Source organism: Tiliqua scincoides, chromosome 1, assembly GCF_035046505.1.
Source record: "Tiliqua scincoides isolate rTilSci1 chromosome 1, rTilSci1.hap2, whole genome shotgun sequence".
Lineage (NCBI taxonomy): Eukaryota > Metazoa > Chordata > Lepidosauria > Squamata > Scincidae > Tiliqua > Tiliqua scincoides.
In genome coordinates, this window is record NC_089821.1 from 48,110,731 (window position 1) to 48,136,960 (window position 26,230).

At 40.9% G+C, this 26,230-nt stretch overlaps 1 protein-coding gene across 1 annotated transcript in view; it reads right to left on the bottom strand.

The window, feature by feature from the left end:
- Positions 1-26,230, bottom strand: part of SWAP70 (switching B cell complex subunit SWAP70) — a 51,293-nt gene that overhangs the window by 16,832 nt on the left and 8,231 nt on the right. Inside the window, exons 2-7 of the mRNA XM_066627768.1 lie at positions 18,753-18,893; positions 15,511-15,684; positions 10,937-11,164; positions 5,711-5,857; positions 4,709-4,817; positions 158-339 (exon numbers count right to left, since the gene is read on the bottom strand). Coding sequence (XP_066483865.1) covers positions 158-339; positions 4,709-4,817; positions 5,711-5,857; positions 10,937-11,164; positions 15,511-15,684; positions 18,753-18,893 — 981 coding nt within the window. The remainder of the gene's footprint in view (positions 1-157; positions 340-4,708; positions 4,818-5,710; positions 5,858-10,936; positions 11,165-15,510; positions 15,685-18,752; positions 18,894-26,230) is intronic.

Here is a 26,230-nt window from a genome sequence, read left to right on the forward strand (position 1 = left end):
CGTACTGCATTTTACGATAGTTATAACATAGGATGTTTTCATAACATAGGATGTCTCAAGTACAATTTATAAACAAAAGTAATATTTGTATACCAAAGTGTAACAGCATGTTAAAGATTGCCATAGCATAGAGAAAAGACCTGAGGCCCGCACCCACCTTTCGGACAGTCTCCAGTTCTTTCTGCTTATTCTCATTTGCCACCTGGAGCTCTTTCATTTGTCTCTCCAGTTCCTCTTGCTCAGCCTGCAGTTTCCGCCGTAACTCTTTACGTTTCTGACGTGCTTCCTTGTGAAGTGGTGGGTTGCTTAATCTCAGCAGGTTTACAGTTGTCTGAATGGCTATTTGCAGTGGAGGGGGAGAAGAGAAGGCACAACTTGATCAAGAAGTCACATTTTTGTTCTGGATTAAATACCTAAATTTGTTACATCATACATCAGACTGGTGCCTTCCAGTCTTATAATTCAGTTTATCAATATTAAGGCATGATCTACTAACCAGTGTGGTCAGTTTTTTGTTTTTTTAAATTCATCTCTTTCCTACAGACAGTGCTCTGGTGGTCATGAAAATCAACCTCCAACAGGTTGGGTAACTATTGTAAAGTTAGTAAGATATGGTAGTAAATGCTCTATAGATTTTATAAAGTATTGCTGTCCACTTTTCAGTTTCACTTAGGGGATTCTGAAGGCAACTTAGAACAGCTTTTAAAACTACAGGTCCAGCCTATTTATACATGGATTTGACTCAATGGCCCCTGCAAATGAGAAGGAATGTGCTGATCCCTGGAGAAGGGGAAAATGGACCCCTTTAAAATCAGTTTAAAAAACTGAACAGTCCTTTAACCATAGCCTCCTGAGAGTGAGAGTGAGGGGGGGGGGGCAGCTGGCTGACAATCCATCAATCCTTCTCTCTCCATTGGCCCCTTCCTTTCCCCTTTGCATTGGTGAAGGGAGGGGCTGAGTGAATTGGTTAGAGGAGGACTGATTGATGGATTGTCTTCTTAATGACTCTTATCTTAGAGTCAAAAGGTCAGCAAGGCTGTTTTTAAATCACTGGAGCAAAGAAACTTTGTTTTTTAAATTGATTCACTATAGTGTGTTTTTTGCCATCCATGTGAGTGCTTGGAATGGAACCCAAGCGAATAATTTGTCTCAGCCTGTATAAGCAATAAAAAGAACAGAGATAATGATTGCTTGGGAAAAAAATCAAAGCCAATACAAGAGAGCACAAAACCTTCATTAAATTAAAAGCAAGATGAAACTAGTGGAACATACAGTGCACTCCTAGACATGTCTACTCAGAAGTAAATCTCATGTTCAATAGAGCTTATTCTCAGGAAAATGTGTGTAGGACTGCAGCCCTAACCTCCTGCCTGGCAATGAGCAGACTAACTGAACTTCTATGCTTGGGATCATTAGGAAGGGTATTGAGAACAAAACGGCTAGTATTATAATGCCGTTGTACAAATCTATGGTAAGGCCACACCTGGAGTATTGTGTCCAGTTCTGGTCGCCGCATCTCAAAAAAGACATAGTGGAAATGGAAAAGGTGCAAAAGAGAGCGACTAAGATGATTACGGGGCTGGGGCACCTTCCTTATGGGGAAAGGCTATGGCGTTTGGGCCTCTTCAGCCTAGAAAAGAGACGCTTGAGGGGGGACATGATTGAGACATACAAAATTATGCAGGGGATGGACAGAGTGGATAGGGAGATGCTCTTTACACTCTCACATAATACCAGAACCAGGGGACATCCACTAAAATTGAGTGTTGGGCGGGTTAGGACAGACAAAAGAAAATATTTCTTTACTCAGCGTGTGGTCGGTCTGTGGAACTCCTTGCCACAGGATGTGGTGCTGGCGTCTAGCCTAGACGCCTTTAAAAGGGGATTGGACAAGTTTCTGGAGGAAAAATCCATTATGGGGTACAAGCCATGATGTGTATGCACAACCTCCTGATTTTAGAAATGGGTTAAGTCAGAATGCCAGATGTAGGGGAGGGCACCAGGATGAGGTCTCTTGTTATCTGGTGTGCTCCCTGGGGCATTTGGTGGGCCGCTGTGAGATACAGGAAGCTGGACTAGATGGGCCTATGGCCTGATCCAGTGGGGCTGTTCTTATGTTCTTATGTAACTTCATGAGGCAGAAAACCCCAAAATCTTAGTGCCACTACCGGGCAGGTTCTGTTTCACATTTTAGCCAGTTACACAAATCTCAAAGAATCTCAGGTGCCAGGACAGCCTGCTGCCTGAGATGTGCAAAAACCACTGCTTGCCAGAGTAGATAGTGCTGGACTAGTAAGATGACCAATGGTCTTTCTCAGTAGAAAGCAGCTTCTTATAAAGGCTGGATCCCACTTTTCAAATTGCATTAGGCATAAGTACAAGAGGATGGACCATGCAAGTTGCAATATACCAGACAAAAAACAGCAAGAAAAACTTGCACTCTACAGTAGACAGAGTTGACTTTTTTTTAAATCACCAAATAGGCCAGTCAATCTCTGGCTGAGATGAAGTCAGGCCTCTCAAGTCCAAGTTGAAAAATTCTATCTCCTGGCCCTTCCCATGCTAACAAGTCTGAGAAATGTGTCTAAGAAGTTTGCAGCTTGTTACTCAAGTATATTTTAGAAACTAGCATTAAATACAGTAAACGAACAGGTGCAGTGGCGCTCCAGTATTACTTGACATCATTCTCTATTTTAGTTCCAAATCCCATAATTTTCTAAATTTGCAATACAAAAAACAGTCTGTACTTGTTACTATTGAAAGACCAGTATGCCTTGCTGGTAAGCAACGGAATCCGTTATGAAATGCTGTAATTATAGTTGAAACAGTTTTAGGATCATAATAGCCAAATGCTCATTTATTTCTGTACTTTCTTGTTTTGGGAGGGGTGGGAAGGAGCAAACCAAAAAATTGTACTCTGAATCAGGTTCCCTCAGTTATCTTTTGTACTTTTGCAGTTTCTATTGTCCTCAACAATTGATTTTTTGCAGAATGACTGACATAAATAGTCATCATTGACAGTGGCTGTGGCTAAACCAGATAAATGACATTGCCAAACTCAATCAAGGAACTCTCCTGTAGGGACAATATCCTATAGTAATGTCTTATCTGTTTCATTGTGTTGAACTTCTTGTTAAAGCCTGCAGTTAGAACAGCTAGTAACAAGAGTATTTTATAGTTGCTTTACAGGCCTTAGACCTCTCAATGCGGGAGGTAGCATGCCACATCAGTCTCCCTCAAATACCAACTCTGTGCACTCCTATCTCCTATGGCATGTTCCTGTCACCCCTTTACTTACCAGCAGAGCAGCATGCAGCTTCCCTACTCCATGCTGCTTCTGTTTGATATGAATAGAAGTTGCGAAGCTGAGTTCCCAGCCTGCACCACTTCTATTCCTATCAACAGAAGCAGTGTAAACAGTTTCAAGTTTCAGAAAGAAATTTTAAACCCTATGTGAAGATGACATACAGAGGAGAGAAAGGACTCTTACAATTTCCACTCACATTTAATGAGCAGAGTGTGGATTGATACAGCTTGTGTCTGCCAGAGGTTGGAGGGAGTGGCAGCGGACTGTGGAAGTGAAGTGTACCCTGAATTCACCCTCCTCCCACCACATTACCAGGTCACTTCGTGGTTGCTCTCTGGGACAGTTTGGCGGGGGGGGGGCGGGAGGTATTACAGAAGAGAGAGGTACATTTGCGTTTGGTCAACCTAATGAAAATCAACACATTCTAAAATGGATTTTAATATTTTGAGGTTTTTTCACTAAATAGGCTGCAATCCTACACACACTTAACTAGGATTAAGTCTCCCTGAATGCAATGGTTCTTACTTCTAATTCTTCCATTAAACTCTAGACCTGTGGTTCTCAAACTTTTAGCACTGGAACCCACTTTTTAGAATGAGAATCTGTCGGGACCCACTGGAAGTGATGTCATGAGCGGAAGTGACATCACCAAGCAGGAAAATTTTAACAATCCTAGGCTCTAATCCTACCCACGCTTACCCAGGAGTAAATCCCATTTACTGTCATGGTTAAAAGCACATACATAGTAGTCTGTTAAACATACAGATTTGTAATATTTCCCCAAATGATGTCACATACCAGGGTAGCATCAAGTCTAATATATTTAATAAAATATTGAAATTAATGGGGACCCACCTGAAATTGGCTTGTAACCCACCTAGTGGGGCCTGACCCACAGTTTGAGAAATACTGCTCTAGACCAGGGGTGCCCAAACCCTGGCCCTGGGGCCACTTGCAGCCTCGAGGCCTCTCAATGCGCCCCTCAGGGAGCCCCCAGTCTCCAATGAGTTTCTGGCCCTCCAGAGATTTGTTGGAACCCACACTGGCCCTACGCAACTGCTCTCAGTGTGAGGGCAACTGTTTGACCTCTCGCATGAGCTGTGGGATGAGGGCTCCCTCCACTGCTTGTTGTTTCACGTCTGTGATGCAGTAGCGGCAGCAAAGGAAAGGCCAGCCTTGCTTTGTGCAAGGCCTTTTATAGGCCTTGAGCTATTGCAAGACTTTCATTCTTTCATATAAGTTCATCTTTAATATATTCATTTATGTAGATTTATTCAAATTTTAAGTGTACATTTTTCCCCCAGCCCCCAACACAGTGTCTGAGAGACGATGTGGCCCTCCTGCCAAAAACTTTGGACACCCCTGCTCTAGACCATAAGAAAGAAGACCCTTCAATCTTACCTTGAATCCATTCCTGCTTTTTCTTCTTATCAGAGGCACTGATCTCAAAACATTTCTCTAAACTTTTTATAAGAAAGAGACATTTTTTTCCATCTTTGTCAGGCAAGGCCTAAAATGAGAAAATTTGTTCCTGATTAAGGAATAGAGTCCAGCACTGCATGCATATGCACAAGTGTTTACAAATATTCTAGTAAAGGTTACAGTAATTCAGAAAAAATATAAAATGAAACAAAACAGTGTGCACTAAGAGCTAATCAGCTAGCTAGCTAACTACTGATTGATCATTGATCAACACATAATTTAACTGTTGAACTAATATTTGGACATCAGCTTCCTCCAAATGAGTCCAGTTATCACATTTCTTCTTATTTATTATGCGGTCTACTATATTAATTCCACTGGGAGTAAGCAGACTGCCATGTGAAAAGAAATGTGTTTACTTGCCCTTCTGCCAGAAACATTTGTGTACACAAGATCCAGGTTCATTGTAGCTTTGGAAACTTTGTGATATTTTTTTTTGCCAAAATGCATGCCTGTATGTATAAAATCTGGAAAACTAATTGTTACTGTTTACAAGGTGAGGCGAGTCATAATTCAGTTGTAGAGCATATGCTCTGAAAACAAAGTCCCAGATTGGGATAGGATTGGGAAAGATTTCTGTCTGAAATCCTGGAGAACTGCTGCTAGTTAGTGTAGATCACTGTTGGGTAACCTGTGGGCTGCATGACACCCATCAGGGGTCTGCATATTGGTTGACAAAATATTTTGTTCATTGCTGCACACAGAGTTGCAAGACCACAGAAGCAAGAGAACTACTTTCTCAATTCATATACACATTTCTTTGCTGTGGACTGTATAAGTAAGGATATTAATTGTTCTATTATGTTCCTGATGAAGACTGAAACCCCAGAGAAGCCCAATAGGTTCAAAAAATTGCAAATGAAATAATCCTCCAATAAAAACATGCCAATGTCTGCTTTAGAACTATTCCATTTTTTTTACCTCTACACTACAGCTGTCATCCAGGGCAATATCTCCTCTTTTGTCTTTTAAATCTTCACTTACATAGTATGAAATCACATTGGGTTTTAACACAAACCAACGTTCCGTCCAGTTTTTCCTTCTATGGCCCTTTTTCCACATATAACCCTGTAAAAATAAATAGATTTCTGGCTTAGAGTTCAGATTCAAAACCCAAACAAAGTTAACATGTGTGTTCAGTGGACATATACCAGACCTTTAACACTCTCTTTGTAAGTGCTCAAAGACAAAAAAGAAAATAATAGACAAAAGGGGTACAGTGATTCAATTTTTCTACTTTATGGAAAATGTTTCAAAAGTTATCTAAGTCTGGAAGGAAACATTTAATCCAAACCATCTGGAAATAAGGTGGCAAAAAACGAATAGGTAAAATAAGTAACTGTATAATGAAGGTGCATGGTAGTTCAAAGCCTACAGGAACCAAATATATACAGTAAACTGTTGAAAAGATGGGAACATAACTTTCACATAACCTTTTGTTCTAGTTTACTGTTTCTCTAGCTGACACCCATCTCTAAAGAACATACACACCTATATCGATATGTTTTCCTTAACTTATAGTGCACCAGTCACACAAATTTGTGGAACCAAAATCAAGAACATTGTCACCTGCAGCCACTGAGGAATGCAGCAGACTGACTCATGCAATATGATTCTTTGAACATATCTGCACAGTTAACTTCTTTTGCTCCTAGTACCATCCTTTAGAGCAAAATAAAAAATTAATGAGAAGTTTTCAGATGGAAAAATCAAATATCATGCAACAATGAACACACTTGTGGGGCAATTCAGACCCTGGTTTGGTCTTGTGAATTGAGCAATCCAAAATCCCGGATTGATACACTCTTCCTTTCCTTCACAGTCAGGAATTCCCTGCCTCCAATCCTGATCTGAGGCATACAATTGCCATTGTATGCAAATGACAAACTATGTTTTGTGCTTTCCCCAAGGATCAGAGTTAGGCAACAGGACTGGAGGCAGGAAACTTCTGTGCTCAAGGAGAGGAAAGGAGCAACACACAAGTTTGGGATGCCTGACTTCTTGCTCATGGCTTGACATCATGCCCAAGTCACAGCATTACCTCACCTTGTGTCATGCAGACATTGAGGCCCATGCAAACCCTGTCTCCCCCACCCCAACCCCAACTTCCAAGAAGATGAGCAAGGAACCAGCATAGGCTCAGTTAAGAGTATGTGTGAATGAACTGAATAAGCAAACAAAACTCTCTGGGTACAGGTCCCCTGGATTTCACTAACAATCCTGAGACACTTATACAGCTATATTATGTTTCATCCCTGGGTTTAGAAGGATGAAAAATATCAACAGCCCATTTTCTTCTCCTTCTAGGTTTTTGAATGTGTTTGATCCTTGAAGGGCACAGGTTACCATGCTCATACCTTGTTTGGATACCAGGAGTAATTACAAAATATTCAAATTCCTCTACTGCACATTTAAAATGATAGAAATACCTACCTGTTGGTTTTTTTCCAGTTTGCTATTCAAAATGGTATCACACAGAGAAAAAAAATACTGTAAGTGTAAATTTAAAGGACAATTACAAGAATATTTAATTGCTAGCTTCAGAAAGAATATTAACAAGATATCTTATTACAGGAGAGAAAGTCAGCAGGACTATAGCTACTTGTCAAATCCCCTTGCCCTACTGCACCATCAACAGATCCTTATTTTTTAAAATGCTGCCCTGAAACAGGTGGAATTTGCAAAAGAAATCATGAATGACTGTGATGAAACATCTTTACAAGGGAAAGCAAAAAAGACAGCGTATAAAATTCACTCAAAGCACATTGAGTGGGGGGGGGGGGAGTTTTTTGTCCTTAGAGTTTAATCCTTTTCAGTTAACATCCAGTTTAAGAACTTGTGGAAAAATTCAGAAAGCTGTTTGGTTTCTTGATTTTACACAATCTGGAGTCCAGAAAAAAATAGGCCAAAATATTTAGTTTTCTTCCAAATAAATTAACCTTGCAGACAGTTTTAGAACTATTACTTGCTGCAAATAGTGGTATTTGCCACACATACATATCACAGGGCAGCTCTAAATGAGGTGACGCAGAGCAAGCAGCCAATTCTGCCCAGGAACTGGTTCTCAGTACTCTTATCCTTAAGTGGTACAGCTATATACAATACAGAGAAAGTATAGCATGCAGGCACATTCCAGGTCTGAGCATCTGGTAGCTTTAGTATCCACAGATGACCTCCTTCCCTTTTTGCTCCATTATTTACCTGCTCAACCAGTTTTACTCATCCTGGGCAACTGCCTAATGGCAAGTTTGAATTAAATTTTTCCATAGGAACTTGCCTTATACTGAATAAGGCGATTCGTCTATCTAGCCCAGTATTGACGACACTGATTGGGGACAGCACTCAAATATTTCAGACAGGTATTTTTATCTACCCTACCTGGAGGTTTCAAGATTGAATGGAGGACCTTCTGCATGTAAAACGTGAGCTCTGCCACTGAACTAAGGACCCTATCCCCACTATGGCGCCTCTGCCCTTGTTTATGACATTTTATAACATAACTATGTACACAAGTGATGTCATATACCCAGGTTACACATATATCTAATACTTTTTTCCCCCATTTGTTCCCCAAAGTCTGGATTTTCTTGGAGTTATAAGACAGTAGACAAAGCACAGTAAGCCTGGACACAATGCCCTTATTCTGGTGACTAGCCAAATCAATGGAAGCAAGACAAGTCCACCATGTAATCCATACCACTCACTCATTCCGGAAGTATTCAGAAGTGAGTAATCTCAGGATACTACTCACTATTGGGGGGGGGGGATCTATTAGCAACCTTACAATGAAATGCCTCCAGAGTGCTGTGTATACAGTCATAAAGCAACAGGCTTATATTGCAGGAAGTTAGATTAAAGTTAAACTTCCCATGAAAAGAGAACTTTTAACAATGTACAGTAAGTAAGCCACCAGGGTAATTGATGAAAGAGCCTGAAAAAAGTCCAGAAGTGTCAGGCATTTCAGAATGATCCAAAGGTACAGAACATCCTATCTTTGGGCAGGAACATAACTTTCTGATCTGCCAGGTTCTTCTACTCAACAGTATGATTCTATTTTCATTGTTCAGAAGCCTGTCTTGAATGACATAATTAGAATGCAGTTCATTTCAATGGTACACCAAGGGAATTTTCCTTTGGAAATGCCCCTGCATCATCTGAAAACTCTGGGTCAAATGTGCACCAAGTTTTGTTTCACAGAAGTCAAACCACTCCTTTTGCTTAAACAAACTTGCCTCATGCACCTGGACCTCTGAGAACATGCTTGCTTCCTCTTTATACCCCATATGGGAGCTTATTTGTAGTCACAGTTACTCTTGACCAACTTGCTGTGGGATGAAAAAGTAACATACACTTTTTGCAAAATGTAAGTTCTATTCAAGGGAAGTCAAAAGAAATTCTAAAATATGTGTCTGTTTCCTGTAGTTTTTTAACATCTGCAATCAGTTTAAAAAATGCAATACATTAAACATGGGAACTTCTTGGACAAACATCTGCAAAATTCAGATTGTTACTGTATTTATTTATATTCAAGATCTGGGAATATCGAGAGTCAAATACAGTATTTTGCAAATAGGAGCAATGTAATAAAGCATGAAATTACATTAGATGATTCTTTCGATACATCCTTTATTCAATTGTTTTCTTATTTAAATGCTTGTTTCACCTCTACCCAAAAAGCAAAAACATATACAGTAAAGGTCTCTGTAAAGATTTTTCTTGCCCAGAACAAGATACTTGGGCTTGGGGAGGACGGGCTACAAACTTACAGAAATAATTCACCCATGACTTATCAATCATGTGATGAGTGGCATGTGTGAAAGTCAGACACCAGACATTATATACAGAGTTTTCAGATCATGTGACATCACCAGATGCAAAATACATACTCTTTCCAACAGAAACAGTTCTCACAGTTGGCAATGAGACACCAAAGCAGGTGATGAAACAGATTTTCACAAATTACCCTCTTTCAGTTTCTGCATTATACACATTTGTAATTCAGATGTAAAATTCATGCTGGCTAGAAAGTACACCACTTAAAAATCAGCCCTCTTTCATTTCCTATCTAAGCAACACATTTTAAACTACAAAGATATAACTGTGAAAATACCCTCAGGTAAAACATACACACAAGCGTAAAGCCACCCTCCAAAATCTCTCATTGAATACGCCCTGCGTGTTTATCATAACGTGGGACATATTTATATCTGTGTCTGCTCCTGAGAAAAGTACAGTGGTGCCTCGCATAATGAAATTAATTTGTTCCGCGAGTCCTTTCGTTATGCGAGTTTTTCGTTTTGTGAAGCGCGTTTTCCCATAGGAATGCATTGAAATTTAATTAATGCGTTCCTATGGGCAAGAAAAGTCAGAACAAAGTCAAATTTGGTTTACAAAGTGTTTATTAAGTGCTCTTTAAAGGCATACATACTGTACTGAGGATTTCAAAAACGGGGGGGATGCTGAGTGGGGAGCTTGAATGCTGTAATCCTGTGCACACTTTCCTGGGAGCAAGCACAATGGGACTTACTTACATAAACTGACATGAAGATCCTCCCCTTACTAGGGTGAACGGGATCATAAACTGACATGAAGATCCTCCCCTTACTAGGGTGAACGGGATCATAAACTGACATGAAGATCTTCCCCTTACTAGGGTGAACGGGATCATAAACTGACATGAAGATCCCCCCTTACTAGGGTGAACGGGATCATAAACTGAAATGAAGATCCCCCCTTACTAGGGTGAACGGGATCATAAACCGACATGAAGATCCCCCTTACTAGGGTGAACGGGATCATAAACTGGCATGAAGATCCTCCCCTTACTAGGGTGAAGGGGATCATAAACTGACATGAAGATCCCCCCCTTAAAACAAACCCCCCCAAAAAAATTCGTCTTGCGAAGCACGGGTCATAAAAATTCGTTGTGCGAGTTACCAAACTTCGCAAAACGCTTTCGTTCTGCGAGTTTTTCGGTGCGCGAGGCATTCGTTATGCGAGGTACCACTGTATATATGTTTCCTTCTGTGCAAACTTCTGAGGGTTTGTTTTGGATGATAATATTGGATGGATAATATAGACTGAGACACAAGTAACTCCCTGCATAATAACACATCCTATTATGTTCAGATTTGTATGAGATCTTACCTGTTTCAATACATCCAATATGAGTTCATTGAAGACTTCATTAACTGCCATAGATACCGTTTGTCTATCCATTCCTTTGCTAAATTGTCCACTTCCAATGAGCTCAATCAATTCCCAGGCAGAAAGGCCTTCCCAGTTGGCATTCAGGCTGATCTTGTAATGTTCAAATTGTTCTTGATGCCAGCCTGATCCCATGGCTTCTGTCAGCTTCTTAAGCAAGTATTCAATCTGTTTCGAAAAAGAGAAACTGGTGCTAAACAAGCAATATAGCTAATCATCCAAGAATAATTTTGTAAACTATTTTATTAGGCAGATATTTCTAGACAATAAAGCATCTTAACTCTGTTTCTTTTTGTAGCATACTAATCAGGATGAAGAAGGCTATGGAGGGCAGGGCTAATGCATGGTGTGGACAGATCGCCTTAGGACAGAGAGTTGGGCTAGCTGACCTCCAGGTTTACTCCTGTCTGATGGTTCTAATTTCAAATTACAGAAGTCGTGTCCCCCCCAATTACGCTTGTGCAGTAGCAATGGCCTGTTTATAAAATGATTACTGGAGGTCTTGTTACACTCCCAAGCCAGCAGAGCTGTAATGTCCATGATGCCTTGCTTGGGAGCAGAGTTTAAGGGGCAATTTAAATTCATAAAACCCCACTTGGAATACAGTGCCCAGTTTAACAGATGTGTCCAGTGTCCACATTAAAAGGAGGACACTGATGCAAGGATTATGTTCGGGGGGAAGGCAGCTAAGAAGAGGGGGAATCTGGAAACAATGGTCTATGAAGAATGGTAAAAGAGCTTGGTATGCTTATCCTGCAGAAGAGGCGGCCAAGGGAAGATATGAGCCATTTTCAAGTATCTGAAAGGTTGTCATGCAGAAGAGGGGGAGGGCTTGCTCTCTGTGGCTACTGAGGGCAGGACTAAAAGCAATTGGTTGAAACTACATTTTGGTTAGAAATGAGGAAAATTTTCCTCACTGCAACAACTGTCCAGTACTGAACAGTCTCCTTTGCGCAGCACAGGATCTCCCTTATTGGATGTTTTCAAGTAGAAGCTGGATGGCCACTACAGTGCAGCGTAGTTGCCTGCACTGAGCAGAGGGCTGAAGAAGATGACCTCCAAGGCTGCTTCCAGTGCTAACATTCTACAATTTTAAGAACGGTGCACAGCAACAATACCCAAGTGGCTCATTTTGCTGTTGCCCCTTTCCAGCCCAGTCCAGACTCAAACATGAAGGTTTCAAACACAGGGCTAAAAGCTTCCCAGAGGTGCTACTTGTCTTATTGGCTGACCTAACAGCTGCTGGCTTCTTTCCCTTTTAAAAAAAAGAAAAGACAAATGGACATCAGGGGAGCAATTTGTCCCCCTCTAGGTCTGCCATTGAAACAAGGTAACTAGAAGATCACTTTCTCTCATCTGAACCAGTCAGGCTTCCAAAGACACCTGGTTAGGCACTTTTGTATGTTCTTCCATTTTCCCAAGTATTGTTGGTGGTAACATGCAAGACAGTCTTTTTCACAATTATGCACCAAACTCCCTGCCATTGGAAAGGGGGTGGATTACATTAGCTCCTCCTTTGTCAGGGTTCTGCCACTGTTAAAGACTATTGTTTCAGCAGGTGTTGTCCAGCACATTCCTACACATGTTTACTAAGAAGTAAGTCCTATTACTCCCAGGAAAAAGTTCGCACAGCACTACAGTGTTAGTTGCCCTCTATCTGAGCTGCTGTCTTCCTTTTTTTGGCCTCTTCCCTATGTGTTCATTCTAATATTGTATTGCTGCTTCAACCCCCTTTTATCCTTCTAGTTTTTTGTTCTCTGGGTTTTAAAATTATTAATTATTAATTATTAATATTATTATTATTATTATATCTTGTTAGCCACTTTGGGCTCCTCAGATGAGGGACAAAGCAGAATAAAAATATAATACAAATACAGAGAATTCCTACAATTAATGTCAGGGTAAAGGCAAACAATAATAAAATGTTGGGAAGATTAGTGCCAGTGAGGTAAGAGGTTGAGGAGACAAAAAGATTACCTGTTCCCAATTCTTAACTGTGGCAAGACAATGGGAAAAGTTAAATCTGCCTAAACACACAATTCAGAATAAGCAATGGTGTAACTAAACCTTGAGATTAGCAGTGCATGAAAACAATTCCAAAGTGAGGCACTTTATTCAAGCTAATAAATAAAACCACTGCATTCCTGAAGTGTTTAAAGCCCAGAAGGTTAAGATAACAGTTTTCCTTAGCTGACACAGAAGATTCAGGTACTCTCCCCTTCAGAGCTTTAGAAGACAATATTAAAAAAGGAAGGGAAAACCCCCTTGATCACCATCTTTCACATAAACCAGAGGCCTTTAGACTTCTCTTTTTCAAATGCCACCAGTTCTTAGGAATTATGATATACATGTAAAACAGATGTTAAGCACCAGTCACTTGATGTGTAAATTTTTCCTCACAAAGGTCTTGTGGGTCCAAAGCAGTGGCATGAACAGCATCTTCTATTTAAAAAAACAAAAACCATGCCTGTGAGTCTTTTGTCTGTCTCCTCCTCCTCCAGAATAACTTTGCTGACATGAGGAAGAAACATGGAAAAGGGAGTCTCTCAAAATGTCTCTTCCCTCTAGAAACTGCACAGGGGAACACCACAGCTCCCCTCTTTTTTAGGGAGCTGCCAAAGCTGCTCAGACCTCAGTTGGCACTATACCAATCTGCACCAATGTACAACACTTCTTTGCATGCCCAATAACCAACACATAGTGTGAGATGTGTTGGTAATTGGGCATGCAAAAAAGTGTTGATGAAAATACAGAACACTCTGCTAAACAGGATCAGGAATTAATGTTAATGTGTAGGGGTGAGCAACAACCAGCACATTCTAACCATTTGGCAGACATCTCCTTAGTAAGAGAAAAATCTAACAACTGGTTCATTCTACAAACCTATGATGTCCAAACACAACACACTTCTCCAAGTCCTTCCAACACTCCATTTATACACAAAGGTCTGCAGCCCAGTATGCCCCTTTCAATCATACCGGGTAGCAATGCTCCAGAAGTCTAAATAACTATTTTAATGTAGCAAGGAACAAGCCAGTTCACTCACTCTCATGTGCCCGATTTAGAAGGAGCGCTGACCAACTGTGCTCCTATGCTAAAACAACTGCTAAAACATTCAAAATACATTAGAGCTGCAATTCTATACACATTTATCTGGGAGTAAGTACCACACTGAATTCAATAAGACTTATTCTAAGGAGACGTGCATAGGATTACACTATAAGTTTAATTCTGAAGATTTTTTGTTAAAATGTAGTCATTCAATACTGTCTCAGTAATCCTCAGCATTCGGCATTTGTTGTTGTTCAGTCATTAAGATGTCCAATTCTTCATGACCCCATGGACCACAGCACGCCAGCCCCCTCCCCCCCCCATCTACCACTAACTTCCGGAGTGTGTCCAGATAGGCATTTGTAGGAATGTACAAACATATTTGCAAGTTTAACAATCAAAAGCACAGGTTTCCTGGGGTTACTACAGTCAGTCATTCTCAACAAATCTAAGTGTTCACAAGCAAATATGAGCCTTGTGTACTCATTTTACTAGGAAGCCACATGCAAACATTTTTAGCCTGCTGAACATCAAGGCAACAAGCAGACATCAGGTAACTGCCTGCTTTAATTTAAACAGTCTGACATACACACAAGAATCTTCTGCAGTCTAATTCATCCAGTATTTCAATGCATAATAAGAACATGACAGCGAAATAGCATGAGTGAGCCACCTGCACTGTGGGTGCAGAACATGCCACAATAGAATTAGCAGAAATGAGAACTATTAGGGACTTTAGGTATTTCTTTGACATTTTCCAGTATTAAGACACGCACGCACGCACGCACACTCTCTCTCTCTCTCTCTCTCTCTCTCTCTCTCTCTCTCAACCACTTCTTCACAAACTTTACGAAACTGAAGCAGAACTCATTCCATGGTCGTCATGGACCACAGATCAGTGTATTTTATTTATAAAGCACCTAGGAGGCACAATACAAGCATTAAAAAAGCCACAACGTTAACTCTTTCTAGCTCAATCGAAGCTGCAATCCTATACATGATTTCCTAGGCGTGAGCCCCATTGAATACAATGGGACTTACTTTGGAGTAGACATGCAGAAGACTGCCCTGTAAATGTGCCACTATCACAATGACAAACCATGAAACCACCTTTATACACCCAAAAGGGTGCTTTCTTCTGTTGCTCTTCTTTTCAGAACAACAGCTTCACTAGGTAAACTGCTTTTGGAAATGAAGTGAGTTTTAAAAGCAATTTGTGATATGGCACAAGGTGGGCAGCTATCACAAGACATTTTTTTTTCCAAGTCTTATTGGGCTAGGAACCCCCCTTACCTGAGCTTCAATAACTCTTTGAATCATGTCTGTATTTGTTAAAACAAGATGTATGGACAAGAGCACTACATTCCTAACCTCACTAGATTAGTAAAAACCAGTATATAACACAGTCAATTAAGACACAATGAAAGTTGAATATTTGTACAACTGAAATCAGAATGTCTTACCTCTTCTGGTACAATGATTAGTGGATAGTTGTCCTCAGACAGAAAATTGAAGATGACCCAAACTTTAAAAGCATCCTCATCAGTAAGGAGCAAGTTATTTTTTTTAAGGTTCTTTTTGGCACATAGAGTCCAACACATTTTATTGAATTCAACTTTGTCAAAGTTTCCTTGAACCTAGTTAAGGAAAAGCAATTTTTAAATGTTTAAGATATACAACAAAGAACTACACAATATAAAGGCAAAAGAAACAAGACATCCGGTTCCAATCCCACACCAAAATGCATTTTTACAAGGCACCTGAAGTTGTGTCTTGTTACAAGACACAGCAAGTTGATTCGGCAGGCCTCCCCAAAGAGTTGGTTGCACAGTTATGGCACCACTACAGACTCATGTACTAGATTTTGCTCTTCATCTGCTTCTGAAGAACAGATGCGGGAGGAACTCAACTATGCATATAGCGATCTTATCACTGTACAGGTAGAGAAAAAGATAGATGGCTGCCTCCATGTCAAGCTATATGAGCAGCTCTTTCTACTTTCCTTATGTCTTAAAAAGGAACTGACTAGCTCAAACGAAAAGCAACTGCTAGAACGAAAAGTGAACTGTGTAAACTAGTTGACATGGCAATTGCATAGCAATCTTCACAATTGCTGCTTTCTTTGCAATCCTAGAACCAGGCTGCATTTAATATGTGAAAAAGTCTGTAACTCAATTGAGTACAATTCTTCAAGAAGTAATTAGCTCAAAGCATGACCCTTTAGGAGATATGTTGATTTACCACAGTTTAATCTTAAGAGATATCAGCAATTCAAAATCCATACTCAAATAAAGAGGTTAGCAGCCATTCACTTCTCTTGCCACATTGCCAGGCTGGGCATTTCTCCATGCTCCCTCAGTTCAACAATGCAGACTTTGTTAAAGAATAACTTTCCCCACCCCCACGCCAGATAAATAATTCATTTGCAATCAGGAGTAAGAGGACCTATTTCAAAAGCCTGACTGGTGTGGTCACTGAGATTTGCATGGGGGAAATGAAGTAGGGTAACAGATTTCCTGTTGAGCCAAAAGTTCATTTTTTTGTTTTGTTTTTGCACAAATTGTCACTACTGCTCGCAGGAAAATGATCTGTAAACAGGCACCAGTTTGAAAAACAGAAAAAAAGCAGTTCTAGCACTGAACACAAGCTAGATAATGTTTCCAGTTTCAAACAAAATGAGTGCAAAGAAAATATTTTTGAGTTCTAGTAAAATGTTAATTGAGTCTTGTTATATTAAATTCCAACATTCAGAGTCTGAGAAATCCTAATTCTTATCCATTCAATAAAATTATTAAATTAAGATGTGACCCACAAAGTGGCTAATCTTAAAACCACTGGTATGCCAAGTTGTTCTACTAACAAAAATGTTAATAGGCACCCAATTCACAAAGGACAATCCATACACAGAAAAAGGATTTTGCATACCAATCATTTAGAAAGAGCAAAGCTCAATGGTAGAGTGCATGCTTTGCATGGAGAAGGTCTTGGGTTCACTGCTGGCATCTATGATTAAACAAGATCTTGAGTAGAAGGGCTGGGAAAGATGTCCACCCAAGTTCTTGGAGAAATAGATTCCGATTATTGGAGGAGGGGCCACAGCCAAGCACCACACTAAAGGATCCAGATTCAAGCCCTGACTCCACTTTCACTTATACCGAGCTGGGGAGCCCTGTGGGCACTCGCGCAGGGCTCCCTGCACCCCCAAAAGGCTGCTGCAGGAACTGGTGAGTGCATTGCAGTCCCTGCAGCCCTCCTGAAAAGCGTGATCCTGGGGATCATGTCACTGCTTCCTTCCTGCCTCCCCCCTGCCCTTAAGGGGCCAGAGGCCAGGGTCTTCAGGCTGGAGCATCATGACGCCCTAGTCTGAAAACCACTGGTCTACATTATTGTTACAAAAACTTAAAGTGTTAAAAGACAAGAAGAAGCCTACTATTATTTTGTTTAAATATTTGTTGGTATGCAATATGACACAATTGTCCTACATGAAAAATGGAATGCGGAGCTTACCATACCAGTTCAATATCATCAATGGATTAACATATTACAAAATATTTCTTTGATATCTATGGATATCGGTAATATGTGGCTTTAGGGAAGGAGTTGTCCTGTTATAGTATTAATATTGTTGACAAAAACTGATATTTACTGATGTACATGTTATATTGAAATATATACCCATGATTTGCAGATTACATGGTAGTGAAAGAAGGTGAATTCTTTGTGCTCCAACAACAGCTAAAAGGTTGATTATGAAAAACTGGAAGAATAATTGCCCTCCATCTACTATACATTGGAGAGATAGCTTATTGACACTTGCTACCTATGAACGAACGGCTTATAGACGCCAATTTTGGATGGATATATTTGAAAATATTTGGAAACCATTTCTTGATTTATGTATACAGTTTATTTAATGTATTGTATTATTTGTATATATTGTATATCATACTAATTGAATGCAGTAATTTTGACAAAATTATTTTGTTTTTGTGCACAGATTTGTGTCTGTATATTGTTTGTAGTTTTTTTTTTAAAAAGTTATTAAAATAAAGTTTAAAAAACACTCTCTGTATAGTCAAGGGTAATTACAATTACAAAACAAGGAAGCTGGCCTTTCATGGTACTCCTACCCTCATTCAAAACCCTTTTCTTTTTGCTAAAAATAATGTTTAGCACCATTAAATTGTAACCAGTCCACTTGCAACTCATACAAATGCTTGAGTAAAAACAGTGGGGAAAATAATGTGAAAGCTTTCCATCTGTCTCTACTCCTTTCCTTCCTTTTATCCCTCTCCCTAAAATGTTAAAGCAGTACTGGCCAGCATATCTACAACCTTTTCTTTAGGCCTATCACAAACTCCATCTGTGGAGCAGCTAAGCTCCATTTTATGGGTTGCTTCACAAATTGCAGAAATCAACAGGTTCATGCCTACATGACACTGCATGTTTTGTGTCAAAGAGCAATATTTGTTGCTGCTGCTGTTGTGTGTATAAATATTGACTCCCACAAAGTCCCATCAATTGCAAGTCAACAGATCATTCTACTGTTCAATTCAAGAAGCACCTTTTCTTCTCACAGTGGAACTGCTTCAAAAGAACATGCAACAGAAGCTTTGGCCACATACAAAGTTCCTTGGCCTCTATTTGACTTAGAACTGCCATATAAGTAAAATTACAGCATGTATGCAGAGATGGAGATACACACCTTTTCCAAGATGAATCTGTTTAAATAAGGCATATAACCTTGATTGGAAACAGGCCCTTCATCATCATCTCTAAAATGTTCCTCTAGGGCCACTGGGTCATGTGGAACATTCAGCACTGTACACAAGTTGTGAGAAAGAACCTAAAAAACACACCAAACAAAGCAATGAAAAGGCACCAATGCATAATAAAACTGTACTCCATTTTGTTTACTAGAAAACATGCATAAAAAGCAACACAATCAGGTCATCAATACGATTTATTTTGGTGACAGAAAATACATTTATAACAGTAACAATATTAAATACATTTTCCAATAGTTACAATGTTACTTTAAAGAGAATTCAAACAAGGTTGGAATTAAGCACAGACAACCCATTTTCCAGTTTAAAACTAAGCTAATAAAGCAAAGTTAGACTCCCCACTCTTCTTTCTTACATAAGCAACAATCACAAGTGTGGTTAGGGCTAGCTTGTATTAGAAATTAGAATTAGAAAATCAATTCCTAAACTAGGCAAGATGTGCTCTACTACTGAGGCTAAAGCTGTTATGTGTCTAATCATATCTGGGAGGGTATGTACTAATTGCCGTACTAAACACTTGTCCATGATCTCCAGAGAAGACCCAGCTTTGATAACTACATTTCAGATGGTATAACCTTAGCCCCTGGGAGGCCGGAGCAACTGACAACAGAAGCTGTACTAGAAAAGACTTTTCAGTATTGTGCTAATCTGGGCCATTTTCTCCCCACTGCTGGGGCAACCAGGAAGCTACATCCTAATCATTTCACCCTGGAAGGAGCAAATGGAGCATGCTCTGTTTGTATTCACGACTTTAAAAATCCTGGCCAAGGATGAGACAGAGAAGAGCTCAGGAGTCCAGGGCTGGGGACTCTTATGAACTACTGCCTGCCTTTCAGGTGAGCTCGTAGGACCCAGAGGAGCTGCCCCAAGGATGACAAGGATATTTCAACCCGCTCCTTGCTACTTAGGTTCACTTGACCTCTGAAGTCAAAGGCCAGATAGCTCAGCTGTGAACTCTGCCTGCGCCAAACTGACATGCCATGGACCACAAGGGGTCCCTGGAGGATCCCACAGAAACCCACAGGTACTACAATGCTATAACTGCTTGATAATGGGTAAAGGTACCCACTTCAGTTGTCTATGCTTTAAAGATTCAGTATACATGGACAGAAATGTTATTCCACAGATAAACCATCACTTGTGCCAATGAAGTTCATTCTGAATGGTTTACTTCCCTGCTCCCAGTCTCCCTTTACTTTTAAAAAGAGATTTGTGTTGAGAAAGGGGCTTCCTTGTTCATGCACAAGATCACACAAATAACTTGATTTGCTTACTTCTGTAAATACAACAATTTGACAGCAAACAAAGAAGTGTGGAAGGTGCCTGTTTAAAAGCAGACGGATTGCCTATGCTTGCAGCTTTCAGACTTGCTGAATTCCTAGTTGGCCACCTCTGTCTTTGTAGACGTGCCTGCCTGATAATTAACTGGCAACATGCTTTTCTTGTGCAGACTCTGAACATGTGTTCAAAACACATTCCATCTAGAAACACCCCTGGGAGTTATTGGTGCTCAAGAAGTGCCATTGCTGAACACTTCTATCTCTGGGCCCCACCCCCACTGGTTTATCTCAAAAGAGCAGATAGGGTGATAAAGCTGCACCGTTGCTTTAAGCAACTTTTAGACTGCATGCTCACATGATGAAATGCTTCCCCCCCTCCCCCCACATACACAAAAGGTTCCTCTTAACACACAGGCCCAACTTAGACATAGTTTTAGTATAAAACTATGGTCTGTTCTAAGCTGTAGTTTGTTTCTTAAATCCTCATTAATATTTCAAGCAATCAGCTAAATCTGTTTATGTGGTTTCCCTCCTCCCCCACTTTCCCTGGGAATACCCTGTTGCTGTCCTATACCTCTCAGCACTGCTCAGCTTCTGGTGAAACTTCAAACTTTTCAGCATTGTCAGCCCCAGGAAAGCAACGGATCAGCCAAGTTAGCTACAACAATTGGCCAGCAGCAGTACCTGAAGCCCTCTCTTCAGAGATCTTGGGTTGCTCAGTCTCCAAGGGTTTTATCAACTACTTCCTCTTCACTACTCTGAAGTGTACATCTCACTGGCACCCTACCTGCTTTCTCCCTGGGTGGTACTGCGAGAAGGCATAACACGCTCATTATGCTTAATGAGGTGGTAAAACTTGAGTCTGGACTATTGTGGTGGTGGGGCAGTGTCATATTTTTGAATGGTCATCAACATAATAAATTAACTGCATGCAGTAAACTAATATGTTAGAGAAGGGTCTGTGCTAAGCTATTCTCCTTGGTGTGCTTATCTTCCACCCAGAGGTGTTTAATTATCAATGCAGAAAAGCATTCCAAAAATGTGATTTCCCCCCACAGCTGTGGTCTGAAGTGGCACAGCAGCTGCAGACCTACCATTAGGTTTGATGGGGCAAAAGCCCCAGGCACAAGCTGCTAGGACCCCACAGAAGATTCTCCGAGGCTCCCAACAGGGACAGAAACTGTGCTTCTGGTTTTCCTGTGGAATCACAGTTTATAGTGTCTGGAAACCTCAGAGAGGCTTCTCTGATGTGGTCCTGTGTTGTGCGAGGCTCCGTGAGCCTCAGGTGAGGGGGGGCTGATTTTTGCGTGGGGGGCAGCAATAGCCAGCAGGGGACACCATCACAGACCTTTTACCTGGGCGCGGGGCTGGGGAGATCCGCTGCTGTCACACAGTCCTACCAACACCACCATCCTAATTCCACTTTATTCTGCCTATGTAGATAGTGTCCACCTGTATCAAGGCAATTATGGAATCTACCAGAAAGTAGGGCGAATTCTGCTTGACTCTCTGCACCCATTTAGGCCAGGCACAACAACTAAGAAAAAAGCTAAACATGGATTCATGTTTCCTGGCATAATATGCAATCATGCAGAACAGCAAAGCGCATAAATAAGAATCTGAGATGTATACAAACAATGTGAAGTGGTTATAAACACTATTTAATAAAATTCATGCAGTATACTGCTTCAACAAAACACTCCTGCCAAATGAAGATGCAAATTCTAAATTTCTCTTTTTCCCCCTCAAATTGCTCCAGTATTCACATGGTTTTACATTATTCAGGGTTTTAGACAAAATTTAGACAAACTCAGAAGCAATTCTTAAAATCTGATAATATGTTCTGGAGATAAAGTATTAATTCCCCCTCCCCCAAATCCATTTCAGAAAGTGGCTCTGATTACAGAGATGCTTTTAACAAAATTCACAATGTTATGAGTATGAAGCAGTATCAGGCATAAGCTGTCCATTCCCAGTTGCTACCAATCATACAGCAAAGACTTTAGAATAACTTCCCATGTGACACAAGGGGTGGTACATCCTGATCGGGGCCAGCTCAGTCAGCATGAAGTCACCACTTCCTAAGTACATCTTTTCTCCAATTCATTAATATGAGGTCATTAATCAGACCGACTGCCTTCCTTTCACCCAGAATTCTGTGAAACTGGGTGGCCACAAAACTTGCATATAAGACATTTGGAAAAGAAAACCTACTATAAAAAGTCTAATACCATGGATCTTCTCTTGGACTAACAAATTCTTGGCTGAATTCTTAATAAATAAATTTACTAGGATTACACATAACTTTTAGACATTTTCCAACATCAGAGAAACTGTGGTTAGCTCTTCTTTTCTTTCCTCCATTATTTTGTGCACTTAGGACTGAACAGCCATTGGTTAATAATTGAATGCTTGCTCATAAGAGGAAATTAACTGCCTTTTCACAAAACCAAGACACATGAGAAGGCACATGTGACAATCTGAGGAATAAACAAACCTGCTTTGAACTATGAGATTCTGAATGGGAGGACAGACTGGCAATAGTGGGTACAGGTTAGTTCAAGTCAGATACCAATCCATCTATATTACAGGTTAGTTCAAGTCGGATACCAATCCATCTATGTTACAGTGTTCTTAACTATTTTGCAAATTCAAATGAACTTTGCTAAACCTGAGCTGCTAGAAAGCTCAGGCCTACAACTGTGCAAGCCCTCTTTGCAAGGGAAAAATACCTACTTCAAGCTTTACAAACAGAAAACAAACACAAAAACAAAAAGTGAAGTGACTGCCAGCCTTAAGGCATGACAATATGGAGAATCTTAGCAATGGAGGACCTCCCATTAAAGTCTATGGGGCAAATTGCCTGGGCATGAAGCATCGCACGCCTTTAGGACCCTGCGGAAGCTTCTCTGAGGCTCCTGACAGGGTCAGATACTGTGCTTCCAGTTTGCAGTCTACGGTCATGTGAGGCTCCGTGAGCTTCTGGTAAGTGGGGGGTGGTGGATCTGCACGTGGGGGGGGGACACGGCACCATTGCATACCTGTGCCACGGGGCTGGGGTGGTCCTCCACTGAATCTTAGTGCCCAATCCTGTCCGGTACAGGAGTGGTGGCTCCAAATGGCTATCGCAGCATCCTATGCTGGATCCGTTCAGGCGGAGGTCTCCTTGAAGGAAGGGGAAATTTGTCCCCTTATCCAGAATAAATCCTGCTCAATGGGGCTTCTTGAAGTCAGCACCAGCTATTTCACTGGTGCAGACTCAAGAAGCCCCATGTCAGGCTTTCAAGCCTGACACAGGGGATAGGATTCAGCAGAGGAGGCCTCTGTCAATCCCACCGCCTCCCAGGCCTGTCCCTCCTCCCATTTTGCCTTCCCTCCACCCAGAAACGCCTCTCCCCTCCCCTCCTGCCACCTTCCCCATACCACTTGGTGCTTACCTGCTTGATGGAGGCAGCCAGGGGCCTCCCCACTTGTGCGGCTTCCTTTCCAGGTACTGCAAATGTGCCTTATGCAAACACCCATCACCGGCCCTGGGGCTGCAGCGCTAGCGGTAAGGCAGCCTACGACTGGGCAGGATTGATTCAGCATACATTTACACTGCAATTCTATACACACTCTCCTGGGAGTAAACCCTCTTGAATACAATGGAACTGACTTCCAAGTAGAAATACATAGGATTGAATGGTACAGAAACTTATCTTAACAAAAGCATCTGTACATACGGTCTTGTTTTCTTGGCTTGTTTTTCATCACAGTTCAGTGCGGCAAGAACAGAGAGCAGAAACTTTGGAAAGGAAAGTCTTACAGATCACTTGCAGTCACTGGATTTCAAGGAAAATGACTTCCAGGTAAGCATGCTTGGTCACGTAGCCTGAATTTCCATCTTTTCAATCTTAAACATTAGCAGGTGTCATTGGCTAATAGCCTACCAAAGATTATATGCTTCAAGTAGCAGAGCTTAAGATGTATTTGATAAATTTGTGCACCTGAGCATAAGCTCTGCTAACTTCAGTGGAATGAAATTAATGTACTTGTGTTGAGGCCTGTGACACTGGTCACAAATTTTTAAATAGACAGTGATTAACCACTTCCTGACTGCTGTAATGAAGATATTTGTTGGGTAGAAGAACATGATCTCTTATTTGGTATAACTTGTCTCCATTAGAAAAACCAACTACATTGCATTCAAAAGAGAAACTACTTAAAATTAAATCTTTATGTTCACTTGGCAGATTAACAAAGAGAAGACAAACCATGCATATTTGTTTGCAACCATTTAGTGCAAGCTATACAGCCCAACTTTAAAAACAAGCTGAAAAAAATAACCTTAGAACACACTAAATAATAACAGATATATTGTTGCATAAGCTTGGTAACTGCAGAGGAAATCAGTTTTGGAGTCTTGAGATTTTAGCATCAAGTAGAAATAAACAAAAACAGATTTGTTTTATTTCAGATTATTCTTCAGTCTAGAACAGCTCTTCCAGAACCACTTTTCAGAGCGCAATACCATAGTCTCCCGAGACTGAAGGATGCTAATGATAATGATGATGATCTTCAGTCTAATATTAAATATAAAATAATTTTTTCAAAAGATGCTAGATCATCCATGAAATTACAGAAATCTTAATTAACATCCAAACTAAAGGTCCGACTACAGCCAATGCAGGACACCTGCAACTGACTTCCTGTCATGGGGAGGTGGGAACAGTTTGAGACAGCCAGTTACAAATCTTTCTTCTCTGCTCTTTTCCTCAGCAAAATACTATCACTCAAGCTGCTAGCACCTCATTACTTGAGAGACCTCATTACAAAGGGAAAAATACACAGATCTAACGAGAGACTTATTGGGGAAGATATATGATCAACAGACAGAATTATCTAGCAATTTCACTTTGGAAAATGTCAGGGAGGGGGGGTCGGGGACACCCAGCAATACTACCATATGCCTTTTTTCCTCTACCCCTAGTGGTTGCTTTTAAGCTTTCAAAGGGATGTCAGGAGACATGCTTCTCCTGCATCACGTGCAGTTTAGCTTTAACAATGATCATGTGAATAAAAATGTATGGAATGCTCTGAACTGATATATGTATAAAAATCACTATGGCAGTAACTCTGTCCACACTTAAAAGTCCCACAGGAAGACTTACTGCATAGGGTTGGGCTGTGAGTACATATCTAGCAAACAGGTGAATTACAGTTTCAATTCAGAGTGGCCAAATTCATAGCCCACAAAGATCCTGGACAAGATGGATTTTCTGGACTCCTTTCAATCTGGCTTCATGCCAGGCTTTGGGACAAACAGCCTTGGTCACCCTGTTGGCAACCCGTAGTGGTTTCCTACTGATCCTGTTGGATCTCTCATCGGCTTTTGATACAATCAAATACGGTATATCATCAACTTCTGAGTTAGCTAGCCAAGCTGAGGCTTGTCCCCCATGCTCTTTAATATCTATTCTATATAAAACCGCTGGGGGAGATCATCTGGGAATTTGGAGGGGGGTATCACCAATATGCTGATAACACCAAATTCTATCTCTCCTTGCTATCTCATTCCAGGGAAGCTGGAAGTAAGAACATAAGAGCCCTGCTTGATCAGGCCAAAGGCCCATCTAGTTCAGTTTCCAGTATCTCACAGTGGCCCACCAAATGCCCCAGAGAGCACAAAAGACAACAGACACAATCTGCATCCCGGTGCCCTCCCCTGCATCTGACAATCAGAGGCAGCCTGCCTCTAAAACCAAGAGCTTGCACATACCTACCATGACTTGTAACCTGTAATGAACTTTTCTTCCAGAAATTTGTCCAATCCCCTCTTAAAGGCATCAGGCAAGATGCCATCACTACATCCTGTGGCAAGGAGTTCCACAAACTAATTACACGCTGGGTAAAGAAATATTTTCTTCTGTCTGTCCTAACTCTCCCAACACTCAACTTTCGTGGATGTCCTCTGGTTCTGGTGTTATGTGATAGGGAAAAGAGCGTCTCTCTATCCACTGTGTTCATCCCCTACATGATTTTGTATGTCTCAATCATGTCCCCCCTCAAGCGCCTCTTTTCTAGACTGAAGTCCTGGAATGCAGTGTGGAGGTGGATGGGGACTGGATAATTCAGAC